General features: G+C 40.7%; 1 protein-coding gene across 1 annotated transcript in view; it reads right to left on the reverse strand.

Moving 5' to 3' along the window:
* Window positions 1-11,742, reverse strand: part of LOC135548720 (synaptic vesicle membrane protein VAT-1 homolog-like) — a 40,569-nt gene extending 28,827 nt beyond the window's left edge. Inside the window, exons 1-7 of the mRNA XM_064978588.1 lie at window positions 11,419-11,742; window positions 10,320-10,449; window positions 8,430-8,645; window positions 7,531-7,673; window positions 5,290-5,393; window positions 3,652-3,707; window positions 3,314-3,508 (exon numbers count right to left, since the gene is read on the reverse strand). Coding sequence (XP_064834660.1) covers window positions 3,314-3,508; window positions 3,652-3,707; window positions 5,290-5,393; window positions 7,531-7,673; window positions 8,430-8,645; window positions 10,320-10,449; window positions 11,419-11,648 — 1,074 coding nt within the window. The 5' untranslated portion in view covers window positions 11,649-11,742. The remainder of the gene's footprint in view (window positions 1-3,313; window positions 3,509-3,651; window positions 3,708-5,289; window positions 5,394-7,530; window positions 7,674-8,429; window positions 8,646-10,319; window positions 10,450-11,418) is intronic.
* Window positions 11,743-13,213: the final 1,471 nt, after the last annotated feature.

A 13,213-nucleotide genomic window follows, 5' to 3' on the forward strand; every position in this document is an offset into this window, starting at 1 on the left:
CACCTACTGTTCAAACAGGCTTTCCTCGCACTGCCCTCTCTGCTGGAAAGGCCAATTATTTTGCAACTTCAAAACCGGAATGAGGCAAGAACATGTTTGCAGGCAGCAATTTCAGCTACAAAATGAAGCAAAGAAAGGACGGCATTTATTTTTATTGTCTAGTGCACACAACCAAAACTTTACTTCCGCTTTTAACCCAACCCCTCTGAATCAGAGGTCGGCTCTGTCATTTGAACTGGCCATCTGACCAACACAATGTAATTCAATCAAATTGCATGACACACTGTATCTCCTTGACTGGTTCTACTCAAATAACATGTCAGCCTTACCAGAGAAACTATTCACATTTCCTGGAATGGATAAATGGGACTAAACACCTCCCTCTGCAACTGGATCCTGGATCCCCCAGCCACCCCAGACATAGACTGTTCTCTCTACTACCGCATGGCAAGTGGTACCGGCGTGCCAATTCTAGGACAAAAAGGCTTTGCAACAGTTTTTACCCCCAAGCCATAAGACTCCTGAACAGGTAATCAAATGGCTACCCGGACTATTTGCATCCCCCTCCCCCCAAACCCTCTTTTACGCTACTGCTACTTTCTGTTTATCATATATGCATAGTCACTTTAACCATATCTACATGTACATAATACCTCAATCAGCCTGACTAACTGGTGTCTGTATGTAGCCTCGCTACCGTTATTTTTCACTGTCTTTTTACTGTTGTTTTAATTTCTTTACTTACCTATTGTTCACCTAATACCTTTTTTGCACTATTGGTTAGAGCCTGTAAGTAAGCATTTCACTGTAAGGTCTACCTACACCTGTTGTATTCGGCGCACGTGACAAATAAACTTGTATTTGATTTGAAACGTACAGTAGTGTCTTAGACATTGGATAGGCAGGACAGAAATAATGAAATGTGTCTATTCATTTTTCCCCTTGAGACAGATTTAGGTGAATATCTGTATGTATACTGTATATCTGTATGTATACTGTATATCTGTATGTATACTGTATATATGTATGTACAGTGGGGCAAAAAAGTATTTAGTCAGCCACCAATTGTGCAAGTTCTCCCACTTAAAAAGATGAGAGAGGCCTGTAATTTTCATCATAGGTACACTTCAACTATGACAGACAAAATGAGGGAAAAAAATCCAGAAAATCACATTGTAGGATTTTTAATGAATTTATTTGCAAATTATGGTGGAAAATAAGTATTTAGTCACCTACAAACAAGCAAGATTTCTGGCTCTCACAGACCTGTATCTTCTTCTTTAAGAGGCTCCTCTGTCCTCCACTCGTTACCTGTATTAATGGCACCTGTTTGAACTTGTTATCAGTATAAAAGACACCTGTCCACAACCTCAAACAGTCACACTCCAAACTCCACTATGGCCAAGACCAAAGAGCTGTCAAAGGACACCAGAAACAAAATTATAAACCTGCACCAGGCTGGGAAGACTGAATCTGCAATAGGTAAGCAGCTTGGTTTGAAGAAATCAACTGTGTGAGCAATTATTTGGAAATGGAAGACATACAAGACCACTGATAATCTCCCTCGATCTGGGGCTCCACGCAAGATCTCACCCCGTGGGGTCAAAATGATCACAAGAATGGTGAGCAAAAATCACAGAACCACACAGGTGGACCTAGTGAATGACCTGCAGAGAGCTGGGACCAAAGTAACAAAGCCTACCATCAGTAACACACTACGCTGCCAGGGACTCAAATCCTGCAGTGCCAGACGTGTCCCCCTGCTTAAGCCAGTACATGTCCAGGCCCGTCTGAAGTTTGCTAGAGAGCATTTGGATGATCCAGAAGAAGATTGGGAGAATGTCATGTGGTCAGATGAAACCAAAATAGAACTTTTTGGTAAAAACTCAACTCGTCGTGTTTGTAGGACAAAGAATGCTGAGTTGCATCCAAAGAACACCATACCTACTGTGAAGCATGGGGGTGAAAACATCATGCTTAGGGGCTGTTTTTCTGCAAAGGGACCAGGACGACTGATCCGTGTAAAGGAAAGAATGAATGGGGCCATGTATCGTGAGATTTTGAGTGAAAACCTCCTTCCATCAGCAAGGGCATTGAAGATGAAACGTGGCTGGGTCTTTCAGCATGACAATGATCCCAAACACACCGCCCAGGCAACGAAGGAGTGGCTTCGTAACTAGCATTTCAAGGTCCTGGAGTGGCCTAGCCAGTCTCCAGATCTCAACCCCATAGAAAATCTTTGGAGGGAGTTGAAAGTCCGTGTTGCCCAGCAACAGCCCCAAAATACCAAAATACCAGCAACAGTGTGTGAAAACCTTGTGAAGACTTACAGAAAACGTTTGACCTCTGTCATTGCCAACAAAGGGTATATAACAAAGTATTGAGATAAACTTTTGTTATTGACCAAATACTTATTTTCCACCATAATGTGCAAATAAATTCATAAAAAATCCTACAATGTAATTTTCTGGATTTTTTTCCTTCTCATTTTGTCTGTCATAGTTGAAGTGTAACTTTGATGAAAATTACAGGCCTCTCTCATCTTTTTAAGATGAGAAGTTGCACAATTGGTGGCTGACTAAATACTTTTTTGCCCCACTGTATACTGTATATGTATATATATGTATGTATACTGTATATGTGTATGTATACTGTATATCCGTATAAAGAAATATAGCTGAGTGGAGGTAAACACCAGTAATATGAATGGAGAGGAAAAGCTTTTCACTGTTCTATAAGCAGGGGATCTTGTGAATAATTAAACCACCAATCATCTACCTCATAGCAGCAGGAGTGTTGTGTCAATAAATGACTCTATGACCCTCCGTGCTGAGCTGCCTGCTAACCACTAGCAGTTCCACTATCAAGTTCACAGAAATAGCAGAAAGTGTGAAACACCCAAATGTCACATTTGTGTTTCTTTACAAACAGAGTTGGTGACTGTGTAGAAACAGAAAGAGGAAAACAGACACACAGAGAGATGCACTGGCAGAGATGGAGGAGAGATTGATGTATGGAATTCATGTGGGCGTGAATGTGAACATCGCATAACTGCAGCCATCAAAAACCAGCAACCGGTCTTAACGGCCCACCTGCCATCTGCAGGCCAAACCAACGTCCACTAACAACAGTGACAATCAACAGATGACACTCCATCCAAGATGTTTCCATAACAACTTCTCTAAAACTTCCCTACCCATCTGTGTTTCCTTAGTGACCGTGTGGATCATTCCCAGATTGTAGGCCTGCCAGTCAAAGACATCATGCCAGATGTGTTCTGGGAAATGTCCCTGCCCCCCAGCTGTCCCCTTACCTCCTCCAGTGCCCACAGGGAGTCCACCACAGGTTTGATCTTCTTCTGGTTGTAGAGAGAGAAGAGTTTCTCCACCACCGTTTTCACCTGCCCACACCTGCCCTGCTTGAACAGGAGGTTGAGCAGCGAGAATCCAGCAATGACCTTGTTCTCTTCATAGAGTTTAATAGGGTTCACCTTCTCAACCTGCCACCACTGGGGAGTCAAACCAGAGACACACACATCACTTACCCCAATAACTAATTTGTGTTTCATTGTAAGTAATGAATGTTCGATAAATATTAAACAGACTGTTCCATTCTGTAAACTCAGTGACAGACTCAGCATTTCTAACTCACAGATTTTGCAAGGCTGAAGAAACTCTTTGTTTCCCCAGTAACCATGTTTGATGAGCCTGAAAACACAAAAACAAAGGCACAAGCTTATAGAGAGAGACAGGGTGGTGGTGTTAACTGTTGGGCTGAAGTGATGGGTGAACCATTCAGCGACGTGAGGTGAAGAGGGGTTATTGTGGGGGAGGAGTGGTTGCCTCCTTTAGATCTGGCACAGCTAATGAACTCTGTTCACCGTCATACCATTAATTGATTCATGCCACATTAATGTTACAACTCCACGACTGTCATACTGACAGAATCACTAATTCTACATTATCTGAAACCCAAGAAAACTCTTGTAATTAAACAATTCAGATGTGGATAAAAGCCAGGGGCAGTAAAATATATTCAGGTGTCATTTTTAATCCATTTGAATTAACCTACATTTCGCACTGAATCACAACGCACGCCTGGTTTTCAATGAGGTTTAAGCGGTCGCTTAAATTCTGTCCAGATTGAGGGATATTACCTCAAAATAAAAGGACCATCTGTATTCTAAGTGTCCTTAGACGAGGTGAAAGTCTGAAGAGCTTGAGCCTATATCTTACAAGAAACTTTACAAATATTTGTGGTCTAAGCTATGTCATAGGAAACAGTGCCTTCGGAAAGTATTCACACCAGTTGACTTTTTCCACATTTTGTTGTGTTACAGCCTGAATTTAAAATGGATTAAATGACAATTTTTTTTGTCACTGGCCTAAACACAATAAAGTACCCCATAATGTCAAAGTAAAATGTAATTTAAAAAAAAATGTATTTCGTAATGACAAGCTGAAATGTTATGGATATGCTTGTAATCGTTAAGGACTGAGGAGTTTTTCAGAATACAAAAGAAACAGAAGGGAGCTAAGCACAGGCAAATCCTACAGGAAAACCTGGTTCAACCAGACACTGGTGGATGAATTCACCTTTCAGCAGGACAATAATCTAAAACACAAGGCCAAATCTACACTGAAGTTGTTTACCAAGAAGACAGTGTATATTTCTGAATGGCCAAGTTACCGTTTTGACTTAAATCTGCTTGAAAATCTATGGGAAGACTTGAAAATAGTTGTCTTGTAATGATCAACAACCAATTTTTTTTAAAGAATAATGGGTACATATTGTACAATCCAGGTTTGCAAAGCTCTTAACAGACTTACCCAGAAAGACTCACAGTTGTAATCGCTGCCAAATGTGATTCTAACATGTATTGACTCAGGAGTGTGAATACTTATGTAAATTAGATATTTCCGTGTTTCATTTTTAATAAATTTGCTAACATTTCTAAAAAAAAACGTTTACTTTGTCATTGTGGGGTATTATGTGAGAAAAAATATATATTTAATCCATTTTGAATTCAGACTGTAAAACAATAAGATATGTAATGAGTCAAGGGGTATGAATACTTCTTGAAGGCACTGTATATGTATAGCACAAGTACAATGGTGCCTAACCTATATACAATACCTGTCAGTAAGTTTGAAATGTCCTAAATTAAATGTCACTCAAGATACTTCATCATTCACAGGCTAACACCACATCATATCTCAAGAGTCTTATGTGCGACACTGGTGGCACAATGTAGCGAATTTATGAGTAGCATCCTGATAGGACACCAACCGTAGAGGATGTAGGTTCCCAGAGGCCTCAGCAGACCGAGGCCTTTACCAGTGTTCTCCCCAGACAGACAGTCCAGGACGATGTCCACTCCCTCTGGAGAGATCCTACCAAATACAGGAAATTAAATTAACAAGAATCAACATGTTCCTCATTTACAGACAGCCTCAACTGCAGGCTTCATTAGAAGCCTATCAATCTATTAGTCATTCAATGTTTAGCTCAGATTTCAATAGTTACATTTATATATTTTTAGCAAATCCTAAACAATACAGTTTATTGACATTTCGATCAGCCTTTTGTTCAATCAAATTCCACTTGATTTCAAGTGATACAGTATTAAAAGATCTATAAGCATTGGACAGGTTAAACATTGGTGTAATTTTTCATGGCATGACTCACTTAAGAGCACCAATGTGAAAGAAAGAATGCGAGCAATGTTCTGATCAAGGGGTCCTAATGCCTTCCTTTCAGCCTGGTGGCCTGCCCGCCTGCTTGGCTAAACTGCTCGGGGGTCTTATGATGCCCATCGCCTTGCATATTGTAAAAGGGGCGACTTAAGACCAATTTAATTTTGCTTTGCTCTTGATCCTGAAAGGAATGTGGGGCCACGGAGATGAAAGGGTTATTAATCTGCCTCTCCCTCTGATATGGCTGTATTTACTACCATTGTGATATGCAGGCAGACAGTATTCTCCCTCTGATATGGCTGTATTTACTACCATTGTGATAGGCAGGCAGACAGTATTCTCCCTCTGATATGGCTGTATTTACTACCATTGTGATAGGCAGGCAGACAGTATTCTCCCTCTGATATGGCTGTATTTACTACCATTGTGATATGCAGGCAGACAGTATTCTCCCTCTGATATGGCTGTATTTACTACCATTGTGATAGGCAGGCAGACAGTATTCTCCCTCTGATATGGCTGTATTTACTACCATTGTGATAGGCAGGCAGACATTATTCTCCCTCTGATATGGCTGTATTTACTACCATTGTGATAAGCAGGCAGACAGTATTCTCCCTCTGATATGGCTGTATTTACTACCATTGTGATATGTAGGCAGACAGTATTCTCCCTCTGATATGGCTGTATTTACTACCATTGTGATAGGCAGGCAGACAGTATTCTCCCTCTGTCAATAAGTACTGAGGGGGAACCAGGGATTAGGCTCCTTAAGAAAGGAACTCAAGAGGAAAGCTTGGTTGAATGTATGCATTTATAAAGCACTTCAGAATAAATTCAGAATGTGATTATCGGATGGACATGCTTTAAGCCTCCTGACTGCATGACTCACCTCCAAAACACTATTCCTATTAGACAGTAGACATGAAGTTGGCTTTGGCATAGAGGGTTCTTTTCTGATTGTCTCCTATTGAGGAGGCAGCATCCCTATGGATTGCACTGATTGCTAATCAAACATGATCATTAGTGATGGGTGACAAAATCCATAGTTACATATCGGGATATTATTTTTGACCATATATCATGTCGTTTTGACAATATCGCAATATTATTTTTGCGCTAGTTGTCTGTACCTGCAACAAAACTCCAGTTTGTTTCCTCCAGAGATTGTTCTCCATCTTCTTTTTAAATAGGGAGCCAATTTGTTTTCAGCACTTTTATTTCCATGTCTAATCAAAACTCGTTTTCTCATGGCTCTCACTTGTCCCTCTGCAACAGACATATGGTGAGTAATATGTTTGGAACAGACAAGACAACGACATGCAGTGTGATCTGAATGGGCATAGTATTTATGAGGCATCAGGGCGCTTTCCTGATTGGCCCAGCTGTTCCACGTCCCCAGCAGACAGCCTGTTGCAGGTTGCCTTCAGAGAGCCTTTGAGCACTCTGCCTCACACACTGCCGTTGCTCTCGGAGACGAGCTGTGTGTTGCCATGGGGACCGCAGCCACGCACGTCCAAATATGGCATCAACTAACATCTGCATCTCCCTGATCTCTACATGCTCTGTGTTCGATGTTATCACATTATCATTGTCAATTCATATGTACATATCAAATTGCACATTGTAAACCAAAAGAGATCCTTAGTAATTATGTGAAATTATATCTAAACATATTTTAATAAACCTGTAAGATCCAATGAAATTACACATTTGCTAACAAATTAGTCTTATTCATAAAAATTGTGCAGAACAATTACCTCTGCAGCTTTATGTTTAGAAGAAAGATTTTATCCCAAATATTTTTTATTGTAGAACAAAAAACAAACCTTACTTTTTAACTTCTTGTACATAATCAATGTTTCTGTCGAAGAGGTGGGTCACAGAGTCCTTGATGGCTTCATGTTTGAAAGATGAGGCCGTTCCAAACACAGTGACACTGGGTATAGTGGAGCACAGCTGAGCCACAGCTTGACCCTGAAAAACACCACACAATCCCAGTCAGACTCTCCAAGACACAATGACACAAGGCCAATCCAGACCATGACATTTCCACAGGTTATGCATCACAGCTTTACCAACCAGAAATCCATATTTGATATGAAAAATAATTATAATAATTATTCTCATCCTGTTCTAATCATTCAACACACTAGGTCAAGACAGTAAATGTTTTCTTGTCCATCTCCACTACAGTATGGTACTACATGCGTGAATTAAACAACAGAGTTATACCCTATTGTGTGCATCAGTCTGAAATCTGAGCAGTCGCTCTACTGTTGTTCATGAATTAGTCTGTAGGAGCATCTCTAGAGTATAGTTACATATCTAGTTATGTTTAATTATTAAAGCTGGGAATCACTAACCGTGCTTTCGCTAAAGGGAATGTGCTACATGAGCCTGATAATTCAATGTCTTTAAAAAAAAAAGTTTTACAAGTCTGAAGAGTCTGTGTGCATATATACTGTAAACAGCACAGCCCAGACACTCTCTATCTTCAACCACAGTCACATCTTTCCTAGATGTCATTTTCTCAGCCTCATCTCACCATCATCTTCAATCATGAATACAGCATTATGTAAAACAGCATCTGAGCTGTCTGATAATAGCCACAGGCTATTACCCTCAAGAGCCACCAGAGATGCACACCTTGGCGGTATCTATAGTAACATCACTGATATCATTTTCAGATGCTGTGTTTTTCTTTCCACCTCCTTTCGGGAGTTGACTTACCACACCCCCTCCTGCTGAATGGACCAATACTGACATCCCCTCTCGGAGATTGGCAACCTCAAACAGCATCATGTAGGCAGCCACGAAGTTCATGGAGAAGGCTGCTGCCTCAGGAAATGTCATATCATCAGGCATGTTATAGACGTAATCCAGCGGTGTGCAAACCACCTCTGCCCAGGCGTTGTAATTTACAAAAGCCATAACCCGGTCTCCTATCTGGCGAGAGGAAAGGGTAAGCTATAAAATATGATAAATGCACATTTTGTAGGTGACATGGTTACAGGTTTGTTTTAGAAATGCACCAAACCAGACATGCTACTCCGACCAATGAATTTCAAAATATCAACATTAACCATTTCAAACTGTAACACAAATCAATACTTTTGGGGGTAAAAATGCAAAGTGAGATCAATATAAACTCAGCAAAAAAAATAAACGTCCTCTCATTGTCAACTGTGTTTATTTTCAGCAAACTTAACATGTGTAAATATTTGTATGAACATAACAAGATTCAACAACTGAGACATAAACTGAACAAATTCCACAGACATGTGACTAACAGAAATGGAATAATGTGTCCCTGAACAAAGGGGGGGTCAAAATCAAAAGTAACAGTCAGTATCTGGTGTGGCCACCAGCTGCATTAAGTACTGCAGTGCATCTCCTCCTCATGGACTGCACCAGATTTGCCAGTTCTTGTTGTGAGATGTTACCCCACTCTTCCACCAAGGCACCTGCAAGTTCCCAGACATTTCTTGGGGGAATGGCCCTAGCCCTCACCCTCCGATCCAATAGGTCCCAGATGTGCTCAATGGGATTGAGATCAGGGCTCTTCGCTGGCCATGGCAGAACACTAACATTCCTGTCTTGCAGGAAATCACGCACAGAACGAGCAGTATGGCTGGTGGCATTGTCATGCTGGAGGGTCATGTCAGGATGAGCCTGCAGGAAGGGTACCACATGAGGGAGGAGGATGTCTTCCCTGTAACGCACAGCGTTGAGATTGTTTGCAACGACAACAAGCTCAGTCCAATGAGGCTGTGACACACCGCCCCAGACCATGACGGACTCTCCACCTCCAAATCGAGCCCACTCCAGAGTACAGGCCTCGGAGTAACGCTCATTCCTTCAACTATAAACGTGAATCCGACTATCAGCCCTGGTTAGACAAAACCACAACTCGTCAGTGAAGAGCATTTTTTGCCAGTCCTGTCTGGGCCAGCGATGGTGGGTTTGTGCCATAGGCGACATTGTTGCCGGTGATGTCTGGTGATGACCTGCCTTACAACAGGCCTACAAGCCCTCAGTCCAGCCTCTCTCAGCCTATTACGGACAGTCTGAGCACTGATGGAGGAATTGTGCATTCCTGGTGTAACTCGGGCAGTTGTTGTTGCCACCCTGTACCTGTCCCGCAGGTGTGATGTTTGGATGTACCGATCCTGTGCAGGTGTTGTTGCGCGTGGTCTGCCACTGCGAGGACGATCAGCTGTCCATCCTGTCTCCCTGTAGCACTGTCTTAGGCATCTCACAGTACGGACATAGCAATTATTGCAGTGACCCTTTCTTTTGGTGTTTATCAGAGTCAGTAGAAAGGCCTTTTTAGTGTCCTAAGTTTTCATAACTGTGACCTTAATTGCCTACCGTTTTGTAAGCTGTTATTGTCTTAACAGCCGTTCCATTGGTGCATGTTCATGATTTGTTTGTGGGAATGTCTGGGAAACAGTGTTTAAACCCTTTTCAATGAAGATCTGTGAAGTTATTTGGATTTTTACAAAATATCTTTAAAAGACAGGGTCCTGAAAAAGAGACATTTCTTTTTTTGCTGAGTTTAGTTGTGCTACTAATCCACAACATAATATCTGTGACATACTGTGATCTAGATTCACTGACCTCAAATCCCTTTGTGTTTTCTCCCATCGCCTCCACTATTCCAGAACACTCAAATCCAGGGACAAGTGGAGTTTTCGGAGGACTGTCAATATTACCTTGACGCACCATAAGATCCAGGAAGTTCAAGCCACTGCAACGGTAAATGTCTCATTGATATTAACCTCACAATCAAGCAAAGTTATTTATTTTTAACTTATGATATTGGAGAATGCACAATATTGCATGATGGACATTTTCACTATTTGATAAATGTTACTTAGACTTAAAATATGTTAATAAATAAATGCCTGAGCAGTCATAAGCACAACACAAGCTGTTTGATATCTACAAACCCATGCTTGAATTCCAGACTATTAAAAGGGGCTACAGTTCCAAGGCCATGGTGATTCACATGTACTGAACAATAAATAGCCAATCTGTGATAGAGCATATATGTAACAGGCTCTCCCTTTAATGGAAAAATTGCTTCTCACTTGTTGAAGGTATAGTTTGTGTATTTCAATATTATCAATAAAACAATATTGTTGGACTAAAGACAATTATCCAATCCCTCACCAAAATCTACTTACTAAATGCCAAGTAGGCAATCATAAGAGAATAGAGCACAAATGCCACAAGTGTAGGTCTTTGCATGAGCCAGTTGTAGTGAGAAAATCCATTTCAACTGGCTTGAGGTATTTACAGTAACTATTACCCGAATAAAAGCGCATTAAGATGATCAGTCAAAAACATGCCAAGCAAATAATTGTATCAAGCCAAATTTGTATTCATTCCAACATTGCAGGTGTTTTTGCTTTTCATTTGCATGCCTTCTCCACAGACAGTCCTTATTCATCATCTACTACAGACAGTGAAACATCAGACATGTGGCTTCATGAATGCAATGAGTCCTTTTATCGTGTCACTTTTACAAACTACTCAGGTCGAGTTTAACCTGCTTCAATTCAAGGTTTATTCATGGCTCGCCCATACTGAATCAGAATCTGCAACATGTTGCAATACACTTATGAATGTGGTAACTTCGCATCATTGATATTTTAAGATCATTAGGCAGGCATCAATGTAACAATTAATCAACCGTTTAATATGCAACGTTTACCATGCTTTGACGCGAATTTTCACTTCTCCCTCCTGTGGCTCAGGCATCGCCTTCTTGGTTACCCGGAGTTTGTTGAGACCCCCGAAACCGGACAGTATTACGGCTCGCATTTCTTTGGCATCTCCTGCAGATACTACAGTTTCTGTTTCTTTTGCTCCATTCTTCTCTATCATGTGCTCAGTTTCCTCTGTCATCTCCGTTCCTTCTTTAGCCATGTCGGTGGGCTTCATGGGGCTGGAAGGGGATGCTCGAGATTGTAACTGGTCCTTCCTTCCTCCTTCCAAGTTAAGAATGCGCAGTATGAGCCGATTCAGTTCTCTTTTGGAAGAGGGAGAGGCTATTCCGACGAAAGATGTTTATAAATCTTGGATTGCTGATGTTGTATATTGGCCAATGAGAGGATTTGAAGCCACCACTCGGCCATATTGGCACTCCTCAATTACATGTTTCAAGGACAACATTACATGTATTTAAGTAGTATTTTGTTGTAGTGGGGACAATAACATTATTAATCTAAAAAAAACATACTTTAAGTATTTAAAAATATATTTTTTATTCGTTTTTTTACGTTTAGCTCACATGATATAATTTCAAGTTTGCATTAAGTTGTCTGTAATATAATAAACGTGGCAAAAACGAATGTATACATGAATCCATGTATTTATGTAGCTTCCAAAATATTTGTTTTACACCGGTGGGGAAGTGCCAAGATGGTGGTACAGAGAGTTAAACTTAGCGCCCTCTTAAAGGCATCTAGTGTATATATATAAATCCTTAACATGGACACGCCTCGTGCCCAAATTGATCACGTATGTCGCGCAGTTGTAGAGTTGAGTGGAGACGAAAGGCTTTGGTTCAGTCAGTCGTCCTGATGAGCCGAGTTTATGCTGATTAGCTGGCAGCATGGAATTGGCACTAATTAAAACTTGTAAAAGAAAGTGATGTTTATTTCAATGGACGAGTGGGAAATAACTTATAGTATTGGTCACCATCTGGATGTCAGCTAACGTAACGACAAGGCCGTAGGAATGACCAGTACAACGGGTTTGTATTGAGGTGCTCCCCCACTAGGCAGTAGTTGCTTCACGGGCCAGTTGTATCACATGTCGCTAACGTGGTGAATTTGTTCCATCCCACGGGATTATATTTCGAGTAGAATAGCAGCCTACACGATAAAAAAACGTCAAATATTGGTAGCAACCATCTAGATGTCACCGTGATACAGTCTACTACCCAATGGGGAACATTTGTGCTGCAAAGCTGGCAACACGTCATTCAGTAAGAAGAGAAGTAGGTAGTTAGATAGCTGCCAGCCTGGCCTGATATTGCGACACTAAGGTACATTTATTGTAGTGATTTTCACTGAAAATGTGGTCTCCAACTACAGCATTAACGTCAACATTTTTGTAAACATTTATAAATAATACATTTTTAAAAATAACAATTATTTCTTTATACATATGATTCTGATAATGAAATTGTGTTATGTGGTTGTCAATGAGTAGGCTGATACCCCGTTTCATGGGTGCACAATCCATAGGTAAGGCTGTACAATGAATATACAGTACCAGTCACAAGTTTGGACACATCTACTCATTCAAGGGTTTTATTTTTACTATTTTCTACATTGTAGAATAATAGTGAAGACATCAAAACTATGTAATAACACATATGGAATCATGTAGTAACCAAAAAAGTGTTAAACAAATCAAAATATATTTTATATTTGAGATTCTTCAAAGTAGCCACCCTTTGCCTTGATGGCAGCTTTGCACACTCCTGGCATTTGGTTCCC

Source organism: Oncorhynchus masou, chromosome 1 (assembly GCF_036934945.1).
Source record: "Oncorhynchus masou masou isolate Uvic2021 chromosome 1, UVic_Omas_1.1, whole genome shotgun sequence".
In the NCBI taxonomy this organism is placed as follows: Eukaryota; Metazoa; Chordata; class Actinopteri; order Salmoniformes; family Salmonidae; genus Oncorhynchus; species Oncorhynchus masou.